Source organism: Trachemys scripta, chromosome 7 (assembly GCF_013100865.1).
Source record: "Trachemys scripta elegans isolate TJP31775 chromosome 7, CAS_Tse_1.0, whole genome shotgun sequence".
In the NCBI taxonomy this organism is placed as follows: domain Eukaryota; kingdom Metazoa; phylum Chordata; order Testudines; family Emydidae; genus Trachemys; species Trachemys scripta.
The window spans coordinates 30,758,670-30,772,376 of NC_048304.1; the positions used below are offsets into that span (position 1 = coordinate 30,758,670).

General features: G+C 48.9%; 1 protein-coding gene across 10 annotated transcripts in view; it reads right to left on the reverse strand.

The window, feature by feature from the left end:
- NAA40 (N-alpha-acetyltransferase 40, NatD catalytic subunit) overlaps positions 1-13,707 on the reverse strand; it is a 33,975-nt gene that overhangs the window by 11,677 nt on the left and 8,591 nt on the right. For all 10 annotated transcript variants that reach the window (XR_004646412.1, XR_004646411.1, XR_004646410.1 and 7 more), the window contains 5 exons: positions 7,724-7,776; positions 6,385-6,480; positions 4,815-4,973; positions 3,411-3,494; positions 945-1,022 (listed from right to left, as the gene is read on the reverse strand). Coding sequence is in view for 6 of the 10 variants with exons in the window: in XM_034775414.1 (XP_034631305.1) it covers positions 945-1,022; positions 3,411-3,494; positions 4,815-4,973; positions 6,385-6,480; positions 7,724-7,776 (470 nt within the window). In the remaining 4 variants the exon portion in view is untranslated. The remainder of the gene's footprint in view (positions 1-944; positions 1,023-3,410; positions 3,495-4,814; positions 4,974-6,384; positions 6,481-7,723; positions 7,777-13,707) is intronic.

Here is a 13,707-nt window from a genome sequence, read left to right on the forward strand (position 1 = left end):
CCTTGGCTGGGGGCTCATCCTCCTCGCAGTCCTGGCCAGGGGTCTCTGCTCTCTTATACGAACCGCCGCATTATCCAAATCCCTTCCTTGTCCCCCAGCATGGCACACACATGGGGAATGAAAGCTGACGGAGTGGAAAGCATTGTTGATAAATCTGAAGTGATAACAAACACATCACCCAAAGAGGTGCGTTTGAGTGTGGGTGCTTCCCATTTCAGTTGGTAAATGTGTTTCTTCCCCCGTCACTTTTTGCTCTAGGCAAGAATTAGCTATGAGGCCCAAGAACCACTCTAAAGACAATATAGTTTTAGATAGCATGGTCCACCGGACAGGGCACAGGACCAGGGGTGGGGAGAGATGGGTTCTGTTTTCAAGTCACTTTCCCTCTCTGTGCATCTGTAAAACTGGGGTAGCGTAGTGATGGTTAAGTATGAGCTTTGTGGATGAAATGCACTAGACAGTCAGTAGCTAAAACAATCCTCCTCTGCATCTATAGTTAAGAGACAATAAAGAGAAAGCTCAACTGACAAGGGAACAAGCATTGGCTATAGTTAATGCAATTCAGTTCCAATGGAGCTACCTCTGTGTCACTTGGGGTGGGAGGGTATCTTGCAAGAAAGGCTGCTAGTAAGCAAGAGATGCAGAGAGACTTGAAAACCCACCTCTCTATGGTGCCTTTAAGTAGTGAGCAGATGGCCAGGTCCTCGTGCACCCGTCCTTATCACCACCACCCATTCCCATCCATCCTAGTCTACCGTCCCCACGGCCTCTCCCCTTTAGCGTAACGTTGCCATAGCACTGAAAGACAGTTGTGTGAACAACGTGTTACAAATGGAAATGACGGAGCAGTCAGTGTACTACCATATTAAATAAATAACAGGCCTCCCCCCATCCAGCTCCCTCCATGGAAAGCAGGAAAGCAAGAGTTAGGGTAAGTTCCTTACTGTAACGCTTCTCTGAAGAATTGATAGGCCCCATGATTGTGTTTAAATACTGTTAGCATGACTTTCTTCATCTGTGTGCTGAAAGGCAAGAGAGAGGCCCAGCAGTCAGTGTACAAAGAATAATACAAAAGGAATCCAAGGAATACTGACACTTAATGATCCCATGGGGAGTTGGGAGACTCCGGGCATCTGCTGGGCCCCCTACAGGAGCTCAGGGCACGTCAATCTGAGAGTGGGGAGCCGGGTGGGCACAGCTGACTTGGGAGCGGGGAGCCAAGTGGACGCAGCCCAGCTCAGAGCTGGGAGCCCAGGCAGCAACTGGGCTGAGGGAGCTGTGACCTGGGGGACAGCACAGATTTGAGCAGGGCGGACACAGCCTGGTTGGGAGCGGAGGCCCTGGGGGCAGACGGGCTCTAACTGGAGGTTGTGGTCAGCAATCTTGTTTTTCTGTCAGTGGGACTTCCAGGTTCTCAGCACTTGGCACCATTCTGTTGGGTTCAAATTGGGCTTCAAATGCTGAAAAGCAACATTTCAGGGTCTGACTCTATACACACTTATATGTATGCTGCACTTTATAGATGCAAGTTGTCCTGTTGACTGCAACAGGTCAACTCAAAGACAAGACATGCCTAAGGCATGGTCTACACTTAAACGTTTTACCGATATAACTGTCTGTGATGTTCACCGTTCAAGTATAAGAGGAGAGAGCCAAAACTGCAACATTCACATTTTATTCCCTCTTTCACATACGCTGTTCTCTCTCATCAAGCACTTCTTGAAAGTAGTTGCTGTTCCTATGCATAATCATAGAGGAGCGCTCCATCTCGGGAAGCTATTTATCATAACAGGCTGGGGTGTGATTTTCACCATTATATCAGTATAACCCCTAATGCGGATGCAGTTATAGCAGTGTAAAGATGTCTTAAACCGATAAGTCTTATTACCTTATTCAGACAGGAAGATCTGTACTGGTATAAGCCCTTTTAAACCAATGTAACTGCATCCACACTAGGAGGATTGTACCACTTTAACTACACTGGAATAGTGAAAGCAGTACAACTTGTGTATGTAGCCAAGGCATTATGTGTTTGCAGGACATGGGCCTCAGACTACAAATGTTATTTATACAGATGCACACACTATGGCAACACACAATTTGTTCATTGAATCTTTTTTCCTATTTGGTTTCACAAAATTTTTAACAAGGGTGATTAACTTTGGAACACTTTGCCAAGGGAAGTGGCGGATTCTCCATCTCTTGACAGATTCAAGACTAGCTGCCTTTCTTGAAGATGCTTTAGTCAAACAAGTTATTGGGCTCAATGCAGGGGGTAACTGGTTGAAATGCTCCAGCCTGTGCTATACAGGAGGTCAGACTAGATAATCTAATGGTCCCTTCTGGCCTTGAAATCTATCAAAAAGTTTATTCATAGATTCAAATAAAGTAAAACCAAATTTTAGTCCAAGCTAACCAAAACTGACCCTTTGAACACATGCCATTTGAAGCGTGGGTGTATTAAAGATATATTTCCTTATGTTTAGCAACTCTGACTCCAAAGAGACAGAGAGCACTTGGTGGGTAAAAGTTTTCTTTTACTATTTTATGCTTCTGTGGACCTCGGAAGAGCTGGCTTAGCTGTGGAAGAGGAATCTAGAGTCTACTTTTGCTGATGCATCTTCCATCGAATTGTTAGCTACAGTCCAATTGCAGAATGCTTATCACTTGTGAGGAGGTGGAAATTGCAGAGGACCCAGCTTGACTGTCAGATCCCAGAGTCAGTTTACAATACTCGCAGGGAAGGGGGAAAATCTCTCATCAACTGAGCAATTCTGATCAGGAGTGAGACAGACACTATGAGCTCAGAGGTCCCTGGAAAAAAAAACAACATTGTGGGGAAAAAAAGTGACAAGACAACAACCTTGTAAGTTTAGGGGTGAGTATGTGAGAAGATGGTTGTCCAACAGTCTTTGTTTTTCCACAGTGTACTAGGTGCTGTTGCTTTTACTGTGTGATGTTATGACTATACAGAGTAAGAGTTTAAGGCCACATTTAGCCTGAACTCCTGTATAGCACAGGCCAGAGAATGTCACCCAGTTATCCCTGTATTGAGCAAAATATCTTGTTTGACTAAAGCATCTTCCAGAAAGGCAGCCAATCTGGATTTGCAGACATCGAGAGAGAGAATCCACCACTTCCCTTAGGAATTTGTTCCAATGGTTAATCACCCTCAGTATTAGCAACTGGTAGCTTATTTCTAACATGAATACGTCGGGCTATAATTTCCAGCTAGTGGTTTTTGTTCTGCCTTTCTCCACTAGGTTAAAGGAATCGTTGGTACTTCAGAAGTTCCCCATGATCTTCTTTTTGATAAACTAAACAGATTGATTCACACTTTAAACTGAAGGCTATAAAACTGACAATTATTTCAAAACAGACTTTACATGCCATGTGGAACAACAACTCACCTGTTTGCCATGAGCTGCAGAATCTGTATGAGGAACTTGCCAAGACCTTTCCTTCTGACTTTGCTTTCCAACTGCACTTCATAGCTGGGAGGAAAGTGGGAGGGGAGAGGAAACGAATACCTTACAACATGAAGTTTCAAGATCTTATACGTGCAACGTCCTGAAATCCATACAGCCAGAAAATTTGCAGGCATCACACTAGCAATGCTTACGCACACCCACGATATATTTGTATTGCTCAACTTCTTCATGTCTTTGTTCTGCAAACACTAGCAGATGCAAAACAACACAACTTGCCTCATCACACAGAAAAAATTTCCCATTTAATTCAGGATCCAGTTCACAATTACCTTTCACAGACTCATTCCAGCCAATCTCTGAACCCCTGTCCCACCACTGTTGGGGTGAGACCCTTGTGTTTAAGAGAGACCAGCCTTTCCGTAACTCTCCACTTCATTGACTCTCCATCTCATCAAGTATCTCAGACAGAAGCCTCTCTCTAATGTTAAACCAGCCTTGCCGCCCACCCAATGCAGCAGGCAGGCATCAGCCATATTCTGTAGAGGAGAGTTTGAGGCACCCTGGGGGGAAGGTCAGCAAATCAGTAGCAAAGCCAGGATTAGAACCCAGATTAGAACACAACACCCAGTCCTGATTCTAAGCCAGTGATACTCAGACCTCAGGGGTTCAGGAGCCAAATTAGTGATCAATGTTACCCAAATGAGCCACAGTAGTGTGAATTCGTTGTTTCATTTACTATAGTGTTATATATCCATATCTAAACAGTATGACAGAGGGAATATTTAGGTTTTTATATACATATATATATATAATTCTCAAAGTAAAACGACTGACCAAGTATTATTTTATCAACTACAATTGGTTAACAACATAGTAAAAGCATCCTGATTGGTTAATAACTTAGATTGATAAATTATTAAATCACACAGTGTTTTAATATCATGTGTTGCAAAAAGCCGCAGGAGCCACTTGCAGCTCACGAGCCTCAGTCTGACTATCACTGGTCTAAGCCCTAAATCACACTGCTTGAGGGGGCAAAAGCGATATAGGACCATTCCCTGGCCAGCAGCATCACTCTTTCCTCTTAGGAAAGACCTTGACATGACAGTTATGGCCTATAGCATGAGGGTGAATCCAGGAGAGGCACATTCTGCTCATGGAGCAAACAAAGGAATGCAGCAAAGGCAGGGCAAAGGGGTGGCAGTGTAATCTAGTTGACAGGGGACTGGACTGGAATTCAGGTAGATAAAGATCTACTTCTGGCTCTGCCACTGGCAAGCTGTGTCAAATCACTTCCCTACTCTTTCGCTCTCTGTTTAGAGGAGATGGGCAGAAGGCAATGCTTGTTCCTAAAACAAAGGGAGTAGGTGCTAGGACACATACCAGTACAGGACTTCGTCCCCGCACTCCACGTCAAACCGGAAGTGCGAGAACGCCACAGGGACAGAGCTATCTTCCCAAGCGATCAGGTACCAAGCTCTGTCATCTGTCATCTCCTCCCGCTTCTCTCGGTCTTTCCAGCCCCACTCGCTCTGCTCGTACCTGCAGGCAGGGAGAAGAGGAACAAGGGCAGCTCAACGCTCCTTCTGCAGAAAGCATGATGGTCCCAGCACTCTGGTCCCCTTGCTTCCTGCATACACTGTTCTCAGGATTTCTACTGCTGGCCCCTTCCATCTACAGAGATCCAGATGAGAAGATCAATAGATTTTAAGGCCAGAGGAACCATTATGATCATCTAGGGCACATCTAGACAAATACTTACTGCAAGACAAGTTGGGGTGTAAATATACAGCACTCCAGAAGGCCACAAACTAAATGTCCGTGTGGACCCTGCTACTGCACACTAAAAAGTTTCCTAGCGCACTTTGACCTACTGCCATTTCAAACTGAATTATGCAAAGCGTATTAAGGAACTTTTAGTGCATAGCAGCATGATCCACATGGACAGTTAAGGTGCAGCATTCTGGAGTGCTATAGATTTACACCCCAGCTTGCCTTGTTCATCTAGACATGCCCCTAGCCAGACTTCTTGCATAATAAAGGGCAGAGAATCTCACCCATAGATTCACACATTGAGCAAGGTTGAGAATGTGTCATTTTTAGTAAGAGACGTGTGATCTTGATTTGAAGACTTTAAGTGATGGAGAATCCACAATATCCCTAAGTAAGTTGTTTTGATGGTTAATCACCCTCCCTGTTAAAAATCTGCACCTTATTTCTAGCCTGAATTTGTAGCTTCAGTTTCCAGACACTGGATCTCATTCTGCTGTCGTCAACTGGATTCAAGGCCCCTTTTCTATCTGCTCCCCGTGTAAGTACTTCTAGACAGTGATCAAGAATGAGGAAATACTTTCGCCATAACCCTGTCATTGGGGGTCCCACTATTCCCTACAGATTCAGGATTCTGCAATACTCTGGGGTTAGGTAGTAGATCTGGTTCAACCCAAGGTACAGAACCCACAGTAGGATTTTGATAGATCCACAGATTTTAAAAGCCAGAAGGGAACATTAGATCATCTAGTATGACATCCTGTCTGACACAGGTCAGAAAATAAAATTTGCTTTAGAATCATAGAAATGTAGGACTGGAACGGACCTCGACAGGTCATCTAGTCCAGTCACAACTCGGTCTAGAATGAAAGGGGGGACACATTCCCCCATGGAAGGCTGATCACATTAACTATCCCTAGCAGAACAATACTCCAAGCACAGCCTGTGGGACCTGTGGCTATTCTACAACGGCCTAGGAAACCATCTACCAGGATGTGTGCGTTCTGGAAGGGGGCAGCGCTTCTTCACAATATCCCCAGCGCCTGGTGCTTGGTTCTCATTGGTAGCCTTGCAGTTGGGGGAGGTTTTACTTCAGTATCTGTGGCTGCCAGGGAGTCCTCAGAAATCATGTCAGCACCAGCTTGCCCCAGGGACAGGGTCCCCCACTCTGGCCTGGACTTACAGAGTTTGCATATTTGTTTTGGTTAGTTCGAAAGCCCAGTCGACTGTAGCCTGGTTCATGCCCGACACCCGCTTACACTCGATGGAGACGTTTAAACTGTGAAAAGAGAGATGGGAAAGCAGCACTTAGCACCAGGCAAGCCATGCACCAAGATACCCAAGCAATTTCAGCTTGCTTTTAAACTGGCTGGTCAGATTGAACCAGGGACCTCCACAGCTCAAAGCATGAGCTATTACAGCTTGAGCTAAACAACCAAAGCTCCCTAGCTAGGCCTGTAGCAGACTCCTCTCCTGTGCAGATCAGGCACACAGAGGAATCTGTAATACACGCTCACCAGTGGGTCACACTTACTGTACAGGGAAGCCTAGTCAGCCACAGATGAAGAAGAGGGGATTTGTATCCTGACCTCAGCACTTACATGCAAGCAAGCGAGGTTTCTATTGAATTTATATATCTAAAGCACCCAGCACTGTGCTATCCCGGCATCAGGAATTCAGCCTAGCATTATGTGTATGAAGAAGAGGAAAAAGAGAAGGTAGCCAAAGACTGGCCTTGTGCTGGAGACTGGAGGTCAATTGCCAGCTTTATGGCAGACTCCCTCTGAGACCTTGGGCAAGTCACTGAACCTCTCTGGGCCTCAGTTCCTCCAGCCGTAACATGGAGACAATAATCCTTCCTTTGGCTATTTAGATTGGAAACTCTTTGGGGTAGGGATTGTCTCTGATGAGGCCCATGCAGTGCTCAGCACAGTGCTGACCTCACCCTTCAGCTGGGGCCTTTTGCGGGTAACACACTACTAGTATTTAAAGTCCCAACATTTCCCCTGCCCAGTTGAATCTACTTCTCCCCACAACTGAAACCAAGTTCTCTCTCTCTCACTATGCTGTAACCTCATCTTTCAGAGAAAATAAGGGGCATTAGCAGACAGGAAAAATACTTAGTATTAATATTTTCCTTCACAACCCATCCTAGCACCAACACTGGCTTTATCTTCCTCTCACTACCTCAAAGTTGCTCAACAAGCTTTATTTTTATTAGATACATTATGGATCTAAAGCACACTCACACACACCCCACAACTGGGATGGGGGAGCCTTGTTGTGCCAGGTGCTGCACAGGCCCATGGTGAGAGAGCCTATGCCCTGAAGAGTTCACAGTATAAACCAGCAAAGTGTGGGAGGGGAAACTGAGGCACAGAGAGACTAAGGGACTTTCCTGAGGTCAGACAACAGGATAGTGACAGACTTGGGATTAAAGTTCAGGTGTCCTGGGTCCAGTGCATTGCTCTAGCCATTGGACCACAGTGTCGTGAAGGACTAAGTAAGGAGCATTTGCTCACCCATTCCTGTCGTATTTCTTGAACACTGGGAAGGCTTCTAAGGGGTCTCCAAGCTACAGGGGAAAAAAAGAGAAATCACACCCTAGAAAATTAGATGTTAATGCACATGAAGCAGTCAAACTACAGAGTGATGTTGGGTGAATAGAGGGTGTCCGCCTTCGTTCATGATTCTCCTCCTTTCATAGCTTTAAGACTCTGTTTTTACCTTGCTTCCTGAAATGCTCTGGAGAAGGCTCGCTAGCCCCGTTGTCTATATAACGAGGCACAGATGCCTTGAAGGGGGAAGAGGGGAGGAGCTTTCAGCTGTTTAGAAAAAACAAGAGAGGAGCTTTGTTCTTTCAAGGTCTATGTTCAATCACAACAGCTGAGCTGCAGCCAGCACCTGAGAAGCATTATTGTGCACCCCACATCAACACTCCAACAAACCATATTCCTTAACCCTTGCTTATTTCAAAAGCAGTCAGACTGGCTGATCAGACCATAATTACAAGAGGAGCTCCCTTCCCGTGACAGGGGAAAACTGCAGGGTATTAGAGCAGTAGAGTAGGCTGCAGAAAGTCAGAAGGAGCTGGTATTTCGCACAGATTGTTTGGATTCTCTTCATGCACGGTGATCAGAGATGAATGAGTGAGGGGTCAGCGCCATGGCAAAGAGCAGAGCAGTAGCTTATTCTGCAGCTAGAATGGTAACTCATGGGCTGACTTTACAGGGTGCAGCTCATTTTCTAGACTCTTAGCTGAGTTTAAAAGCCAAGTTGGAAAGCATTTCTGAGAACCAAGGGCACCATAGTACGGGCACAGGTCAGGCAGTCAACAAGTGGCATATGGCACATCTTGGCCTCCTTCTTTGTTTGCAGAACACTAGAGTGTCTCACAGCCACATTCATGTTTAGTGACACAGCGTTCCCCTCCCTCCCTGCTACAGTAACCACTGCGGCTCTTGCACATTAGATTCCTTATTGTCTTTGAATACATTCTTCATGATGGCTTAATTGCTTGGTTCCATACACAGCCTTACTGGAGGATGGACTCAACCATTCTTCCATTCTACAGCCAAAACCAAGTATAAACAAGAAAAATCCACTGTCTTTCTATATCTCTTATTTAAGGCCTGGTCTACACCTAAAAATTAGATTGACTAACTCAGGGGTGGGCAAACTTTTTGGCTCTCGGGCCACATCTGGGTATGGAAATTGTATGATGGGCCACGAAGCTCACGAAATTGGGGTTGGGGTGCGGGGGGGGGTGAGGGCTCCAGCTGGGGGTGTGGGCTCTGGGGTGGGGCAACAAATTAGGAGTTCAGGGTGTGGGAGGGGGTTCCAGGCTGGGGCGGGGGGTTGGGGTGCAGAGGGGTAGGGCTCTGGCTGAGGGTGCAGGCTCTGCGGTAGGGCTGGGGATGAAGGGTTTGGGGTGCAGGAGGGGGCTCTGGGCTGGGACTGAGGGGTTCAGAGGGCAGGAGGGGGATCAGGGCTGGGGGGCAGGAGATTGGGGCGCAGGAGGTGGTCAGGGGTGCAGGCTCTGGGTGACGCTTACCTCATGCAGCTCCCAAAAGCAGTGGAATGTCCCCCCTCTGGCTCCTATGTGGAGGTGCAGCCAGGCGGCTCTGCGCGCTGCCCTGTCCGCAGGCACCACCCCTGCAGCTCCAATTGGCCGTGGCCCACCTCTGGACTAACTACATCGCTCAGGACTGAGAAAACTTTCATGCCTTGTGTGACATAGTTAGGTCGACTTAACCCACACTGTAGAAATGGCTAAGTCAATGGAATAGTTCTTCCATCAACCAAGCTATTGCCTCTTGGACAGGTGGATTAACTACACTGAAGGGAAAAATCCCTTCTGTTGATGTAGGAAGAGTCTGCGCTACCGCGGCATAGCTGCAGCTGTGGTGAAACCAAGGAATAGAGTGATTTACCCAAAGTCTCAGAGGAAGCCTGGGACACAGTAGGGAATTGAACTAATCTCCTAAATCCCTGGCTAACACCATAACCATTAGACCAGTGGTCTCCAACCTTTATAAGCCCAAGATCACTTTTTGAATTTAAGGGCAACCCACGATCTATCCCGCCCCTTCCCCGAGGCCTTGCCCCTTACCCAAAGCCCCGCCCCACTCACTCCATTCTCCCCCACCCTCACTCACTTTCACTGGGCTGTGGTAGGGGTTTGGGAGGGGGTGCGGGCTCTGGGCTGGAGCCGGGGGGTTCGCAATGTAGGAGGGGACTCTGGGCTGAGCCTGGGGCAGGGGTTGTGGTGCAGGAGGGGGGTGAGGGGTGCAAGCTCCAGGAGGGAGTTTGGGTGCAGGAGGGGGTTCTGGGCTGTGGCAGGGTGGGGTACAGGCTGCTGGCTCTGGGAGGGGGGTCAGGGCTGGGGCAGGAGGTTGGGGTGTATGAGGGGGCATGGGGTGCTGGTTCTGGAAGGGAGGTCAGGGCTGGAGCAGAGTGTTGGGATGCAGGAGGGGATTCGGGGTGCTAGCTCCAGGAGGGGGGTCTGGGCTGAGGCACAGCCTCCTGTTGGGCAGCACTTATCTCCAGCAGCTCCTGGCTGGCTGCCGCTAAGGCAGGCTCCCTGCCTACCTCGGCCCCACGCCACTCCTGGAAGGGACCAATGTGTCCCTGCGGCCCCCGGGGAGGGCAGGTGGTATGGGATTCCGCGCGCTGGCCATCTCTGCAAACACCGCCCCCGCAGCTCCCATTGTCCACAGCTCCCCATTCCCGGACAATGGGAGCTGTGGGGGCGGTGCTTGCAGGCAGGAGCAGCGTGTGGAGGGAGACTCCTGCCCCCCCACCCGCGCTGGTTGCTTCCAGAAGCAGGCATGGGGCCGGGGCAGGCAGGGAGCCTGTCTTAGCAGCAGCCCCGCTGTGCCCCCAGAGATCACGATCGACTGGGAGATCCTCTAGGATCGACCAGTCGATCGCGATCAACCAGTTGGTGACCACTGCACTAGAACATCCTTTCTCATCTCTCATTCAAGCACCTTTGAGTGTTTTATAATTACTATTATTAGTGCATACATTCCTAAAGTGCCCAGCATTATAGCACATGAGCACTACAGGACAACAAGCACCCTTGTGTGGTGGCAAAAGCATAAGAAGCAATCAAGTCACCCACCCACCATCTCTGGGGTGGGAAGTAGCAGCTAACAGTGCACGGCAATGCTAAGCAGTTAATAAACAGAATAAAAAATAGTGCATCTAACTGAAACTAAAGGGGAATTCCGGTTAGGTGGATAGGCCACTACACTGACAGCCATCTGTGTAAGAGACAAGATAGAAGGATTGTAATCACCCTTTTGTGTTTCATTTAACACTGATCTATGAAAATATACACTGAGGCATACTTGTTTAAATGGCTGTATACTTCAAGCAATGGAAAACCTATAAAGGACTGTAAAAAGGAACATTAGTAACTACTTACGGTATGTCTACACTGCACTCAGAGGTGTGACTGCAGCATGTATAGACATATCCGAGCTAGCATTAATCTAGCTAGTTCAGGTACCAACAACAGTGAGGCCATAGCAGAATAGACTTCAGTGCAGGACAGCTGGCTGAGTAATAATAATAATTAATAATTAATGGAGATATCCCATCTCCTAGAACTGGAAGGGACCTTGAAAGGTCATCGAGTCCAGCCCCCTGCCTTCACTAGCAGGACCAAGTACTGATTTTGCCCCAGATCCCCAAGTGGCCCCCTCAAGGATTGAACTTACAACCCTGGGTTTAGCAGGCCAATGCTCAAACCACTGAGCTATCCCTCCCCCCATTGTACATAGCCAGGAGCCCAGGTGGGCTTGTACACCCCACATTGAAGCTTGTGTTTTCATGACTTCACTGCTATTGGTACCCGTGTTAGCTAATTCAGATGAGTCTACACACGCTGCAATCACACACACCAACTGCAGCATGGACATACCCTAAGTTTAAGTGTGCTACATGATATGCTGACAGTTTCTTGCAAGATAATGCCAGTTATATAGGAGTTCTCATCCCTGTTCATGACCTGTGTTGACAGCTGGATTTCTCTGGGACAATGTGGCTTAAAAAGCGCATAGAGCGCTCCTCGTCGTGGGAGTCCAGCTGAGGAACGAGCGTCCATAGGAGATTAAAAAGTGTGATCTGCAGTCTGACCACTTTCAGGGACCCTCCTCCGAGACAAAGCATGTTTGATCTTCTTCATAACTGGCACTGTAAAGGGGTTCTTTACTCACTGCTAGCGTGTCTCCTTGTGGCTGCATCTGGAGAATGGAACTCCCTGGCCTGATAACTCCCTGGCCTGATACCTCCCTGGTCTGATACTCCCACTATCTATCTTTCATGCTGTGTCCCCTCTCACACTCCAGGATTTGGGGTACTCTCGCTCTTCATGATACAGGGTGTTCTCTCTTCGTGGCTTGGCCCTTCAGCCAGGTCACTATGTGATTTCCCCCTTCCAGGGCATCAAAGTCTCTCCATATGAACTGTCTCAGGAAGTCTTCCAATTCACTGCCCAGACTGTGCCACTTCTCCAGTGGCTGGTAGGGGAACCAAGGCCCACCCACTAGTCTGGGTTCTAGCTCAGGGACATTTCACTCAGTGGTCAAGGTCTGCACTGTCCCAAACCTGGCTGCTGTTCCCCTGAGCCTTTTCCTACTCCACCTCTATGAGGCTTCCTTCTCCACCACCTCTCTGGTTAAGTTCTTTCCTCAGGGACAGAATCCCAGGGCTTCTTCTCTCCCTATGGGTTTTCTCCTTTTCCCTCTCTAAGACCAGAGAATGACTGCAGGCTTCCACACCAGTCTCCTTCTGCCCTCACTGGCCTTATACCAGCTCTGCCTGCCCCCTGGGGTCCATCCTCAATCAGGGATTGCCTATCAAGACTAATCCTCCTTTAGGAGTGGCCTATCACAGGGGTGGGTAAACTACGGCCCATGGTCCGGATCTGGCCCTTCGGGGCTTTGGATCCGGCCCACAGGACTGCCCCCCGTGGGGCCGCGGACTCTGCGACACTCTCCAGAAGCGGCCGGCACCAGGTCCCTGAGGCCCCTGGGCGGGTAGGCAGAGGGCTCCGTGCGTTGCTGTTGCCTCCAGGCATCGCCCCCCTTGGCTCCCATTGGCTGGGAACAGGGAACTGCAGCCAATGGGAGCTTCAGGGGAGGTACCTGGAGGCGCAGCAAGGGCAGTGCACATGGAGCCCTCCGCTTCCCCTTCCCCCCCCAGGGGTGGCAGTGCTTCCTGGAGCGGCGCAGAGCCAGGGACAGGGCAGGCATGCAGGGAACCTGCCCTGGTCCCGGTGCACATCGCTGCCACCCCGGAGCCCGAAGCCCTTCTGCATCTCGCCCCCCCAACTCCCTACCCTAAGCCCCCTGCCTGCACCTCTCACCCCTCCTGCACCCCAACTCCCTGCCCTGAGCCACCTGTCACACCCCACACCTCTCCTGCACCCCAACCCCTTTCCCTGAGCCCCTTCATACACCCCGCACTCCTCCTCTGCCCCAATCCCTTGCCCTGAGCCCCTTCCTGCACCTCACACTCCCGCACCCCAACCCTCTGCCCCAGCCCTGCATACAATTTCCCCTCCCAGATGTGGCCCTTGGCCCAAAAAGTTTGCCCACCCCTGGCCTATCAAGTTAATTGGCCCCTTCTGAGCCCTGTTAACCCTTTCCGGGCTAGTCTGGGGTGAACCCAATCACTGACAGGAGGAAAATTCAAATACATAAATGTCTTTCTATGGTAGGTGTCCCCCACATCGCCATAGTATTTGAGTGCTTCACTATCTTTCATACATTTATCTTCACAACTCCCCTCTACTATTATCCCCATTTTGCAGACAGGCAATGGAAGCATAGAGACTAAGGCTATGGATACATTGCACACATTATAATGGGGAGGCTGTGCTATTGTAAGGTGTACTGTGCAGCCGCTCTTTATCACAGGGAGAGAGCTATCCCAGCAACAAAGTAAAACCACTTCCAACGAGGGGTGTTAGCTTTGTTACCAGGAGCATGGCTCC